General features: G+C 38.2%; 1 protein-coding gene across 1 annotated transcript; it reads right to left on the bottom strand.

Moving 5' to 3' along the window:
* Positions 1-4,994: 4,994 nt before the first annotated feature.
* LOC121379802 (probable G-protein coupled receptor Mth-like 12) lies at positions 4,995-8,161 on the bottom strand. The gene is made up of 3 exons (XM_041508453.1): positions 8,129-8,161; positions 7,243-7,389; positions 4,995-6,566 (listed from the first exon to the last, which is right to left on the bottom strand). The coding sequence occupies exons 1-3, from the start codon at positions 8,159-8,161 to the stop codon at positions 4,995-4,997; spliced, it is 1,752 nt and encodes a 583-aa protein (XP_041364387.1).
* Between the last annotated feature and the right edge of the window lie 7,045 nt (positions 8,162-15,206).

Genomic DNA, 15,206 nt, shown 5'->3' with positions numbered 1-15,206 from the left:
TCTACAGGAGGACCGCTACTGTCCTGGTAATCCTTTACAAAGTCATCTTTGCTTCCATGAATCACTGTTAGGTGCCTCGTCTATGCCTCTTCTACAGGAGGACCGGTACTGTCCTGGTAATCCTTTACAAAGTCATCTTTGCTTCCATGAATCACTGTTAGGTGCCTCGTCTATGCCTCTTCTACAGGAGGACCGGTACTGTCCTGGTAATCCTTTACAAAGTCATCTTTGCTTCCATGCATCACTGTTAGGTGCCTCTTCTATGCCTCTTCTACAGGTGGACTGCTACTGTCCTGGTAATCCTTTACAAAGTCATCTTTGCTTCCATGAATCACTGTTAGGTGCCTCTTCTATGTCTCTTCTACAGGTGGACCGCTACTGTCCTGGTAATCCTTTACAAAGTCATCTTTGCTTCCATGAATCACTGTTAGGTGCCTCTTCTATGCCTCTTCTACAGGTGGACCGCTACTGTCCTGGTAATCCTTTACAAAGTCATCTTTGCTTCCACGAATCACTGTTAGGTGCCTCTTCTATGCCTCTTCTACAGGTGGACTGCTACTGTCCTGGTAATCCTTTACAAAGTCATCTTTGCTTCCATGAATCACTGTTAGGTGCCTCTTCTATGCCTCTTCTACAGGTGGACTGCTACTGTCCTGGTAATCCTTTACAAAGTCATCTTTGCTTCCATGAATCACTGTTAGGTGCCTCTTCTATGCCTCTTCTACAGGTGGACCGCTACTGTCCTGGTAATCCTTTACAAAGTCATCTTTGCTTCCACGAATCACTGTTAGGTGCCTCGTCTATGCCTCTTCTACAGGAGGACCGGTACTGTCCTAGTAATCCTTTACAAACCATTTGTAATTACATATTTACACCGCAAGAGGACTGCCACTATCAAAATGTGTTCTAGGTGGGCGACGGTTTCACGCGGCGAACCGAGAACGTGCTAGCCTTAAGGTCGAGGTTAGTACAGACATGCTGTAAAGCAGAAACGTGGGAAACGTTACGCTGAACGTTGTCCTTTGGGTGGGGCCAGCGACAAGGTATTGGCCAAGCACCGCCCAACAACAGTTACTGTACGCCTCTTTACAAAGAAAATGACATCAATTATCCCTGGCTGTCATCAAGAAAGATAGCTTTTCACTCGAATTGGAATTAAAGTTTAAGTTTGCGAATATATTTTAACATTAATTTGCCCAAAATGCTAATTCGAATTATTGGTTATTTTGTCTGCACGTTTCTTTTGTTTGGCAAGTTGAAACTGGCTTTTGGCACATTATTTTAAATATATTCTCTCTCTCTCTCTCTCTCTCTCTCTCTCTCTCTCTCTCTCTCTCTCTCTCTCTCTCTCTCTCTCTCTCTCTCTCTCTCTCTCTCTCTCTCTCTCTCACACACACACACACACACATGAATACAACCATACTGTACACCATCTTATTACATACCGGTATGTATTTTTATTCTATTTTACATTCTCCTTAAAAATGCTGCTGCTGAACAGCCAGTGTAAATATACTGTTATGTCGTGTCATGTTCCGATGGTGTATTCAGAGTTAGACGCAGTTAATGATCATCATCGTGCATCACTGACATATACAAAAAACAAAACAACAACCCCCCCTCCCCAACCATCCCCCCCCAAACCCCCCCCCCCCAACAACAACAACAAACCAACCCCAAAAAACCCGACCACCCAACAAAACAACAAAAAATGTTTGGCGATGCTTTTCTTAAGGCTTTCAAACTCATACAAATAATGTTGCTAAAATAACAGAGGTTACATCTTTATTTTTCTGTATATGAATTATACAAAGAGCATGGCACATTTTAAAACTTAAGTATGGAAAGCTAAATAGGGACATTTATACTTAGTCGTATCTGGAATATAAAGACATAAAGTTATACATATTTTAAATTGTTTAAAAATGGCTATGACAAGGTTACTTGTACTGTGGTAAAAATGTAGTTTGAAGCTGAAAAATTAAAACAGGTAGTTTATTGTTATAGACAAATACATATGATTAAACAATCCATGCAAAAGAACAAAAATAATATATATAATACAATACATATACACATACATATAATATATATATATATATATATATATAATATATATATATATATATATATATATATATATATATATATATATATACACACACACACACACACACACACACACACACACACTGTCAAAAAAGAAACGCATATGCAAAATATTCATGGAATTATCTCTTTAATAGAAAGTGGCATAATTTCGTTATTTATGATCGTATCACAGTCAAATTTGACATGAGTATGTGACAATGTTCTTACTATTGACTGACACCAGCAGCAGCAATCACTGCGCGACATCTCCTTGGCATAGACTGAATGAGTCTCTGAATGCGGTTCATGTGACAGTCTCTTCCTGCAGTGCATGTGAAAGTTGCTGAAGCGTCTAAGGCTCCTGATCACGCTGGCGTACACGTCTGTCCAGTTTGTCCCATAGATGCTCAATGGGGTTGAGATCTAGCGATCTTGATGACCATGGCAGCACATTAATGTTCTCATTCTGTAGGAAATCCATTGTTACACGTGCCGTATGCGGCCTGGCGTTTTCCTGCTGAAAGAGTTCTCTCTGTCGATCCAAAATAGGAAGCATGTGACGGCGAAGAATTTCATCCCGGTAGCGTACAGCTGTCAGGTTGCCTTGTACGAAGACAAGTTCACTTCTGCCGGTGTATGAGATGGCTCCCCACATCATGACACTCCGTCCACCGAATCTGTCAACTTGGGCGACGCAATTGTTGGCAAAACGTTCATTGCGGCGTCTGTAAACACGTTGTCGTCCATCACGTCGCAATAGAAGGAAACGTGACTCGTCGCTGAACCATACTCGCCGCCAGTGTCCCCAAGTTCCACCTCTGTACATTCGTGCACCAGCGAACACGTAAATGTTGATGTTGACGTCGCAGGACGGGGCCAACATACGGTCTCCTAGCCCGTAAAGCAGCTTCTCGAAGTCGGTTCCGAATGGTTTGTGCAGACACCCTTCTCAAACCAGGTATGCGTCCAGCAGTGTTAGTTGCTGTGGCAGTTCGGTGACGCAAGTGCAGAACCCGGATGTAGCGATCTTGTGTTGCAGTTGTTATGCGAGGTCTTCCACTTCTGGGCCGGTCTTCAGCTGATTGAAACTGTTGGTACCTGTCCTAGAGACGTGAAATGGTGCTCTGATGGATATTCATGTGGCGTGCGACTGCTGACTGCGATTCACCTAACTGGAGGCGGCCTATTGCATTGTTTCGATTCGGCAGGTTTAGTCTTGGCATCTCGTAACTCGTCTACGTCGAAATGGAAATGAGGCATCATTGCGAGCATTTCATCTTTAAATACCCATCACTACCCTAATGTTTTCCCCGAGTTTCACGTGCATTCGCCAAAATCTGACCATTTCACGCCGATTTCCTGCAATTGTCGCACAACGTAGGTTAAATTAGTTTTAGGGTGCATTTGGGCATTCTGTCCCATTCCAAGAATATTACAAACATGGTCATTCAGCAACATTGTAAAAAACCCGATATTTTGTCAAATCAAACACTTTTCTTCTTTCCCTATCACCTATGCGGGTTTGTTTTTTTTGACAAAGTATATATATATATATATATATATATATATATACACACACAAGCTACCCTAAAGTATATTATATTTCTGTATATTAAGAAATTGACAATAGTCAAAACTCAATAAAATCTACAATATTAATAATAGTAAAAACAACAAACAATAAATAATAACAATAATGATAATGACATCAGTGGTGAGGATAATGATAATGATGACGATGACTATAATAACAGTGTCGTCGCCCTAATAAGGCGCTCAAAGTAGGATTAGGTCCCCACAGGTAGCACCCAACAGATCCTAACACAAATATAATATTAAAAGGACATTACTGCGTTTGCTGCACTTTTTAAGATGTTATCGACTAACAAAGACTTTTTAACGATTGTAATTACATATCAAATATATTTTTCTGCATACAATATTAGTGGCTGTATATTAAACGTGTTTCTGATCGTTCTAATATTTGTACTAGGTTAAATGTCGTTTTTTTCCCCAAAATATAATTACGAAATTATTTGAAGATATTAAGACGACTAGAAACACATTGAATATACAGACACTGATATTCTGAACCAGAAAATATATTTAATATGTAAGTTTTATCGTATAAGTATTTTATTAGTCGGAAACATCTTACAATGCAGAAAACTCAGGAATGTCTCTTTAAGGCAATCTCCGCTACTACTGACCCCTTTCCAGACCCTGTCCTCACAATGAATTGTATGCTACTGTCCTATATATTTAAGGTCAACTACACTGATGGTGATGATGCTGATAATGATGGTGTCGACGACGACGACGTTTGTATTTATATATTATCACTTGCTGCTGATGCTAATAGCATTAGTAGTAGCAGTAGTAGTAATAGCAGCAGCAGAAGTAGCAGTAATTGTTGTTGTAGTCGTTGTCAAAGTAATAGTAGTAGCATTAGTGGAAGTAGTAGTGGTAATTGTAACAGTAGTAGTAGTAGTAGTAGTAGTAGTAGTAGTAGTAATAGTAGTAGTAGTAGTAATAGTAGTAGTAGTAAAAGTAGCAATAGTAATAGTAGTAGTAGAAGCAGAAGCAGTAATAGTAACAATATAGTAGTAGTAGTTGTAGTAGTAGCAGCAGCAGCAATAGTAGTAGTAGTAGTAGTAGTAGTAGTAGTAGTAGTAGTAGTAGTAGTAGTAGTAGTAGCAGTAGTAGTAGTAGTAGCTGCAGCAGCAGCTGTAGCAGAAGCAGCAGCTGTAGTAGTAGGAATAATAATAATAATAATAATAATACACAAATACATATACACCTAATGCACACAGGCATGCACAAACACCTATTCTCATTTATAATAATATCAAAATGTTATGGTTGTGAATATGCCACTTTCTGTTCAGTTCATCAGGGTATAATTAGACTGATGTGCTCGTTCTAGAATGTTCCTTCAGTGGTACTCCACAAAGGGAAGCCCAACGAGCTAAAGTCCTGTAGTTTGCTACATAGGAGAAGAAGATGAAGACACCTTGACATGTGCTTAGCACTATCGTGACGTATTTCAGAGGTGAGTATGCTATCACCATCGTCATAATTGCCAACAGCCACACAACACCAGTTAGACTGGACAGTTTCAGATAGACAAATATGTTATTTCTCTCGCTGCCCGATTCTCGCTTCATCTCTTTAACCTTAGATATGCCGAGAATCGTCTTGACCAAAAATACAACATTTGCTGACAAAATGAGAACAATGGGGACTACCATGGCGATGGATGTTGCGTCTCCTGGCCACAGATAGCAGTAAGGACCCCCGTAGCCAACCTCCGTTCCGAAAGCTGCATTGACCAACATGTTGCTGATCACAAGAAGTATTGCCTTGCTGTAGACGTAGATCACGTACCTTCTGAGGAGCCATTTCGGAGATCTACTGTTCACCATCAAAACTTTGGAAATAACAAAGATGTAAAACATGTGAAATGAGCAGACGTTCATCCAGAGAAAGACTGTGAGCCAGAACAAGTGAATGATGAGACCCACGACTGAGCAGAGTAATTTGTTGAATGTGAGCAACGACGAGAATTGGAGAATCCCCTGGGCTAAGAACAGGGATATGACGAGGAACATGTTGTTCTTGGTCGGCAGCGTCCTCAATTCCGAAAACGTGCAAAACGTGATGAAGGTCAGCGCTAAACAAAACAAGGAAATGCATGTACAGACCAAGAACGGGATCGGCCCTATTGTTGGTTCCGGTTTGGAAGTAGCAGACTGGTACAGGTCAACAACAAGGTCACGACAGACCAGCAGGTCAGACTGTTGTATGACGTAAGTTCCGTTGGTCAGTTTCACGTCTGCAAACAACAGTGACACGACGTCATCAGTCAGTGTGAAGTCTGTGTGGTTTAACCTGACGTATGGACAGTACGGTACGTGTGTGAGGACAACGTTGGTTAGTCGACCAGTTATAAGATCGACGTCCATATCTGAGGGTTTGGTGTCGTTACTTAGTGGTCGACAACATTCGCCTGTTTCCGGATCCAGAATGTATATCCGCGTCCTTGTAGTATTCATCACATCCTTACTGTCATAGTTCTCAGGTCGCAGTGAAAACACTGTGTGGTTTGTATGTAGATACCAGTCTTGAAAAATGGAACTTGTCATGGTTTCCTCAAATACTGTTCTGTTTAAGTTAACCAACGGTAGAAAGGCACAGCGAACGCTCACTGTTTCTAACAGAGTATACCTACTTACGTATGTTTTTATCTGAACTTCAAAAAGTCTAACTTGTTCTCTAGAAAACAGTCTTGACAACGACCCAAATACCATGTTTTCTAGACTTTGATTTGTGTACTGTTTGGTGCCGTTGCTGATGGGGAGAGTAAAGGCAGCTTCAAACCAATATTCTATTTCTGTTATGTTGTACTCAGTGTAGACGCAGTCACCTTCTAGTAAATATCTTCCACGTGGGCAGCTCAGCCAGCGACAGGTGTCCTGTAGAATTGAAACAAAATCAGCAGTCTAATGATAAAAACAAACAAAAAACTATTTTGGTTTACTCGAGGATGCGAGACTGTTACTGTGATAGAGACTGTTACTGGTAATACAGCTAGTTTGGTTGGTTATTTGGAAGAAGGGACTGTGACTAATAACACTTTAGTTTTGCAACGGACAACTCCAAGTTGGATAATACTTTCTGCACAACTAGTAATCTCACCAATCATAAAAGTGGTCATGTTGATTTGGGAGAATCATCAAGTCAGTGACTAGTTTCAGTACATTTTCTGTTTTACAATGTTAAATGCATTTTTAGTTTCTACAAACAACTAGAAAAATACTGCATTTGCCAAACTAAATAATTTAAGTTATAGTAAAGTAGTGTGTAATGTACAAACAAAGACCTCTAATAGCCGAAAATAATTCGTTTACTATTGGTTAATAACTAGGCCCAGGACCGATCAATTTGCAGCTCCCTTAATATGTTCCTTTCTGGTAGTTTTGGTATCAACACATAACTCACAGTCAGAGGATCCAGCCAGCCAGTAATCTTGCAGTTTGTGTCAATGCATGGAGGATTCGTTGCACTGCATTCAGAAAATATTTTGGTCATTGATGATTCATTGCAGTATGTCATACAACGTCGAAACATTTCCTCTTTACCCAAACTGACCGTAGAAGTGTCATTAAACTGGAGGGTACGATTGGAGCTGTATTCATCGTCTTGTGCGACAGCGTTACACAGAACAGCGATAACGGTGACTGCAGCTAGAACATCCATCAGGACAGTGGAAATGGACACGTAAACATCAAGTGCCACCTGCAAAAGATTTACAACCACAATTATGGAAAAATTCATTGATTAATTGTAAAGTATCAAACATTATGTCCTCACAACATAGAGATACCAAACATACATTAGCCACTCTCAAGGAAACCCACAATAATGTTACCACCCGTACACCACGATGAGGAACAACACACGTAAGGATAACTATCATAGGTGTATGCAATGTCATAATGGGTGGACGAAGGAATTACCCCTAGAAGGTTTAGGCATGTCCTGATTTGAAGTAAGCACAATACGTATTATAAAATAACAGGCATTATTACCAATAGCATACATAGTAGCAAACTCACGACCTACTTCAGGCAATAACCACTACACTTCTGACAACACCCCAGGCGTTACTCTATTGTGATGCGATTGGAAAATCAATATAGCCATGCATATAGTACAAATGAATAAAGACTCTCTTGAATAGTACAAGCAATAAAATCAGCAATACGCTATTTTCAAATTCAGTTTCAATCGAGTATTTTAATAAAGTTATTATGTTTCACAAAGATAATTCGGTGTTCCGTCATGCGTGTTGTCTAGACAATAGTACCACTGGCAACATGAAACTACTTATTATACAAAACATTTACGTAACTGTAAAATACAGCTAACAACTATACACGAATCTTTAGGAAATCTAAATGACAACAACCATCAAATAATATGTTCCAAATTATATATCTGGACGGAGTTGTCTAAACGCACCCTAAGTAAATACCACATCATATTTTATCTGTAGAATGACTGCCATTCCCCATGTAAATACACCCTCCTATTTTATCTGTAGAATGACTGCCACTCCCCATGTAAATAAACCCTTCCTATTTTATCTGTAGAATGACTGCCATTCCCCATGTAAATACACCCTCCTATTTTATCTGTAGAATGACTGCCACTCCCCATGTAAATACACCCTCCTATTTTATCTGTAGAATGACTGCCATTCCCCATGTAAATAAACCCTTCCTATTTTATCTGTAGAATGACTGCCACTCCCCATGTAAATAAACCCTTCCTATTTTATCTGTAGAATGACTGCCACTCCCCATGTAAATACACCCTTCCTATTGTATCTGTAAAATGACTGCCACTCCCCATGTAAACAAACCCTTCCTATTTTATCGGTAGAATGACTGCCACTCCCCATGTAAATAAACCCTTCCTATTTTATCTGTAGAATGACTGCCACTCCCCATGTAAATAAACCCTTCCTATTGTATCTGTAAAATGACTGCCACTCCCCATGTAGATACACCCTCCTATTTTATCGGTAGAATGACTGCCACTCCCCATGTAAATACACCCTTCGTATTGTATGTGTAAATGACTGCCACTCCCCATGTAAATGCACCCTCCTATTTTATCTGTAGAATGACTGCCATTCCCCATGTAAATACACCCTTCCTATTTTATCTGTAGAATGACTGCCACTCCCCATGTAAATACACCCTTCCTATTGTATGTGTAAATGACTGCCACTCCCCATGTAAATACACCCTCCTATTTTATCTGTAGAATGACTGCCATTCCCCATGTAAATACACCCTTCCTATTGTATGTGTAAATGACTGCCACTCCCCATGTAAATACACCCTCCTATTTTATCTGTAGAATGACTGCCATTCCCCATGTAAATACACCCTTCCTATTTTATCTGTAGAATGACTGCCACTCCCCATGTAAATACACCCTTCCTATTGTATGTGTAAATGACTGCCACTCCCCATATAAATACACCCTCCTATTTTATCTGTAGAATGACTGCCATTCAGTTGAATGGATCTACCAAGGTGGTTCGACCCTACGACGCAAGCACCTCAAGCGAGTACACAGCCGACTTAGTATAGGCTGTGAACAGACTGATAAAGTTATAAAAACGATGTTATACGGCTTTTATTTTATGAAAGGTACTCTATCATTAATTTTATCTGACTCTTGACAAAATAAAATACATAATTAATGCATGGAAATTAAAAATTAAAAATCAGAGAATAACTGACTTAATATTAATTTTTTCTATTTAATTATCTGAAAGTTTACATTATTATTTATATAGTGTTTTATATTATTTGGAAAATGGGTTATGTAAAGAAAAAAGTGTTTGCAAACATTATTTGCAATTTGTGCAGACCTGGCCTGGAACGAAAAATGGGCCTATTGACAGGGGTCAACCCTCGATCGATTGCGCACAAGGCGAACACTGCGGTATTAGTGTCAAAATAATGTCACCATTAGCTATTTTAGGAGCAAACAAGTTATTACCTGACGAATCGTTTGACATACTTTCAGAGACAATAGGGTGCAATTTGTAATCCGATTTCTCCATATGAAATTGAGCTCGCGTGATAACACACACATACACTGTTTCTCTGTTTCTCGGTCTTGTTCTGGCTGAATGAATCAATGTGAACAAAAGTTCAGGGTGGATTTGAAATGATCTGTGTGCGGATGGTGTGTGTGTGTGTGTGTTAATTCGAACCTTTCGACCACACAGCTTATGCCCATGCATAAATGTACCTGTTATCATACAGTACTTGTGATATGCTATATAAAGTTACCTGTTATCATACACTACTTGTGGTATGCTATATAAAGGTACCTGTTATCATACACTACTTGTGATATTCTATGCAAAGGTACCTGTTATCATACACTAGTGATATTCTATATAAAGGTACCTGTCATCATACACTACTTGTGGTATTCTATATAAATGCACCTGTGATCATACACTACTTGCGGTATTCTATATTAAGGTACCTGTCATCATACACTACTTGTGATATTCTATGCAAAGGTACCTGTTATCATACACTGCTTGTGGTATTCTATACAAATGTACCTGTCGTCATGCACTACTCGTGATATTCTATATAAAGGTAACTCAGGGCTAGCTCTGGGTGAGCAAAACATTTCGCCATATCATCTTTAAAATGCTAAAAAAACACATTTAGTACATGAAATTTGTTCGCCAAATCGAAATAAAATTCGCCAGTTGTTCCTAAAATTTGCCATTGGCGAATTTGGCGAGTAGCAGAGCTAGCCCTGGAAACTGTCTCCATACACTAGTCGTGATATTCTATATAAAGGTACCTACCACCATACATTATTTATGATATTCTCTATATATGTACCTGTCATCTTACACTACTTGTGGTATTCTTTATATTATGCACCTGTCATCATACACTACGTGTGATATTCTATATAAAGGTACCTGTCATCATACACTACTTGTGGTATTCTATATTAAGGTACCTGTCATCATACACTACTTGTGATATTCTATATAAAGGTACGTTATACTACACTACTTGTGATAGGCTAAAGGTACGTGTTATCATACACTACTTTTGATAATCTATACAAAGGTAACTGTTATCATACACTACTTGTGATAGTCTATACAAAGATACCTGTTATCATACACTACTTGTGACATTCTATATATATGTATCAGTCATCATACACTCTATGTAGGACTCTATATAAAGGTACCTGCCATCATACACTACTTGTGGTATTCTATATTAATACACCTGTCATCATACACTACTTGTGGTATTGTATATAAATGCACCTGTCATCATACACTACTTGTGGTATTCTATATTAAGGCATCTGTCATCATACACTACTGGTGATATTCCATGTAACGGTATCTGCCATCATACACTACGTGTGATATTCTATATAAAGGTACCTGTCATCATACACTACTTGTGGTATTTTATATAAAGGTACCTGTGATCATACACTACTTTTGATAATCTATACAAAGGTACCTATCATCATACACTACTTGTGGTATTCTATGTAAAGGTACCTGTCATCATACAGTACTTGTGGTATTCTATGTAAAGGTACCTGTCATCATACACTACTTGTGATATTCTATACAATAGTACCTGTCACCAAACACTACTTATGACATTCTATATATATATCTACCTGTCATCATGCATTACTTGTGTTATTCTTTATATTATGTACCTGTCATCATACACTACTTGTGGTATTCTATATAAATGCACCTGTCATCATACACTGCTTGTGGTATTCTATATTAACGTACCTGTCATCATACACTACTTGTGGTATTCTATGTAAAGGTACCTGTCACCATACACTACTTGTGACATGCTCTACAATAGTACATGTCACCATACACTATTTATGATATTCTATATATATATATATATATATATATATATATATATATATATATATATATATATATATATATATATATTATTTATATATATATATATATATATATATATGTACCTGTTATCATACACTACTTGCGGTACTGGTGATGTATCATGAAACAATAAAGTTTTAAGCAATATGATATTTTCATGAAATTCACACATTTTCCCAATTTGCTCTCTCCCAAGATACAAGCAGTAATGAATACACATATTACCTTGTATTCATCAACAATATACTAGTCTTTAATAAGAAAATAACAAAACAATTAACTTTTTTCCTTATAAACTTGCAAACTCGTCTGCAATCTGAGACATGTCTAGTCCTATTCTGTTCTGTCTGTTGCTTCTCTTTTCCGTGGCAGCCGACTGTTGCAGTTCATCACGATAAACCTCGATAATACGTAATTAAATACGTCGACGTGTTGTGGTGATCGTGGTTAATCTTGATGAATTAAGGTGGGTCACGGTGCCCCCTCACCGCATACCTTCCCCCCTCACCACATTTTATATTTGCCTTTAGCCACCTAACACGACTCATAGACTAACTATACAAAGCCTGCTATTTTTAGCCGCAGGTGTTTTAAGCATTAGAAATGTATGTAGTTATACGCATGGAAGACATAAACACGCTTTGTAAATTTGGCCCTATGTGTGTCCCCCATCATTGAAGGTGCCCCCCCCCCCCCCCCAGCATAAAATCCTGGCTACACCATTGTCCCTGGATTGATTACACACAATAACAATTAAATCAATCCAATGGCTTTGTTTCTATGTATGAATTATACAAAGAACATGACACGTTTTACAACATAAGTATGTAACAAGCCCGTAGTAAACCAGGGATGCAAGGTGAAGGGGCAGAGTTTTCCTATCCCCATACCTTAGGATAAAAAATGTTTCTATTTCTAGTCTGTGAGCACAAATCCTTAATTTTATTATTGCCCGAGCGACTTTCGTTTTACGACAATAGCTCATGTCGATAATATGTCAAATTGGATTATATTCCTGCCTTCTTTTAACACAACAATAGCAAGCGTTACTGAACCAGAGTTCGTATTTTACAGTGTATTTGCTTTAATAATAAATCTAAATATTGTTTTGTCAAGAACAATCTCAATAACAGCAAACTTTTTGTAGGAAATATTACATCGAAGCGGTGCAGCCTTTTCATAGTTACCCTATATAAAACTATCCCGGAAGTACGGCTCTGGTAAATGTTAGGTCTAGACATTTAGAGAATAAGACGTTAATGGCGTAGGTTATCGATTTTATTCCGTGAAGGCAGGAATAAAAATGTGTCATTCATTATTAAGGAGTTGAAGATAAAAATTGTATTACCACAGCTAACACTATCAGTCCTGGTGATACATTGGGGCGGGACGTAGTCCATTGGTAAAACACACGCTTGATGCGCAGTCGGTCTGGGATCGATCCCCGTTGGTGGACCCACTGGGGGCCCCATTGGGCTATGTCTCGTGATAGCCAGTACACCATGACTGGTATTTCAAAGGCCGTGGCATGTGTTATCCTGTCTGCGGGATGGTGCATATAAACGATTCCTTGCTTCTAATGGAAAAAATTGGCGGGTTTCCTCTCTAAGATTATATGTCAAATTTACCAAATGTATAATATCCAATAGCCGTTGATTAATAAATCAATGTGCTCTAGTGGTGTCGTTAAACAAAACAAATTTTTGGGGGTGACAAATGTGGCAGTGTTTCTTGTCATATATAAAATGTTGTTGTTTCATCTTGCCAGTAAATTTGAACCGGTATCAGTGTACCAGCTGTTATTATGATTGAAACATGCGAGGTCCCACTAAAATAGAATAAACATTTTGAGCGGAATTAGGGTACCGGTAGTCAAACGTGAAGGACAACAGTGGAATAGGGAGGGAGGCACAGGATGTCATGCCCCCCCCCCCCCCCCCAATCAAACGTTTTTAAAAAAAGTATTAAATTTTCCAAAATCATACATATATACATACATGCATACATACATATATACATACATACATACATACATACATGCCTCAATAGCTCAGAGCGCATCGTGGTTAGTCTGCAATTTGCGGGCGATTTGGTGCCACAGATTCAAGTCCCAGCAACGGCATGGGACAAATTGTAAGGCCAGAAAGGATTTAATTATCCGCTGCGCCAGTGCGTTAACATCTATGTATGTAACAGTCAACATCGTACAATATATAGCTATTCATACATCAATACATACAATCATACATACGTACATACGTACGTACATACATACATACATACATACATACATACATACATACATACATACATACATACATACATACATACATACATACATATATATATATATATATATATATATATATATACATACATACAAACATATAAATAAAATTCCGGCTACGCCAGTGAACGTCAAAACCGTAATACGTGCCCAATGCAGAGTCAAATGGGCGGTTGGCAAAATAGTGATTCCATGAATCTCTGTCTAGTGCCTCGTCTATAGGAAGACAGCCGATGAGATCCTTTACTGGAGATTTCATCCTTCTTGCTTCCCGTTATTTCTGAAACTAGCAGCTTAAAGAACCAATGTCAAAGTTGAAACTATAATATTTCGTTATTTTCACATTTATTTATAATATATAATTACAAATTAATCGATCTCACGCATAATCTTTCCACAGTTAACTCTAGAATAATAATTTTAAATAATAAAATTTCATTATTATAAATTTTAAAAATTAAATTTTAAAAGTCTTGCACTGGACGACAAGAGAGTTTCCCGAATAATTTGTGGCTAAATATAGCATGGCCACTATCTTAGTTAATGCGTGTGACACACTCAAGATTCTTCCCGAATTAAAACCCCCAAACATTTCTACTAGTAAATAGAATTATTTAGTATAATTTTATACTTTAAAGCAAAAATTTATAAAAACATTTTGGCGGGAAACTCCATTATTACAACTTTGACATAGCACCTTTACCCCACCCCATTCATGAGCGTACGGGCTCCCATTTTTGTAGGGATGGGGTGGGCAGGCTGGCTTTTTTTGTCCGAATCTGGATAACATTTATCCTTATTAGTATTCCTGCAAAACCGCTATATAGGGTTGCAAACGAATCACTACGCATTTTTACATGGATTATAAGTAATTTTGTGGGTAGAATGATAGAAATACATGGTAAAAAGGTCTCAGATTGGCAAATTGTGCCCGAATATCTGTATTATTTTTTATCCGAATTTGAAGTTTTGCTTCAGCACTAGTATTGCCTACCCCCCTGTCTCGTACGCTTATGCCCCCATTTCCCCCCGATTTACTTCAAGGTGAGAAGCTGTAGCATTTATATCCAAGGTGTATATGTTGATTGAAACGTTGGGTGTATCAGATTTAACCGTTATTTTACTATTGTTGTTCAGGGGATTTGACTTGGTGATATACACCCTGAACAGGATACAGTATACAGCCAATAACCAACATCTTTAATATGTTATTGTTTTTATTCTCAACTCAACTCATCTCAACAAGAAGGGTAAGGAAATCACCTTTATTCCTATCTTTCAATATTTTCAAGTTAAACAAGCATG

The sequence above is a fragment of the Gigantopelta aegis genome, chromosome 8, assembly GCF_016097555.1.
Source record: "Gigantopelta aegis isolate Gae_Host chromosome 8, Gae_host_genome, whole genome shotgun sequence".
Lineage (NCBI taxonomy): Eukaryota > Metazoa > Mollusca > Gastropoda > Neomphalida > Peltospiridae > Gigantopelta > Gigantopelta aegis.
This window is presented reverse-complemented; position numbering and strand designations above follow the sequence as displayed.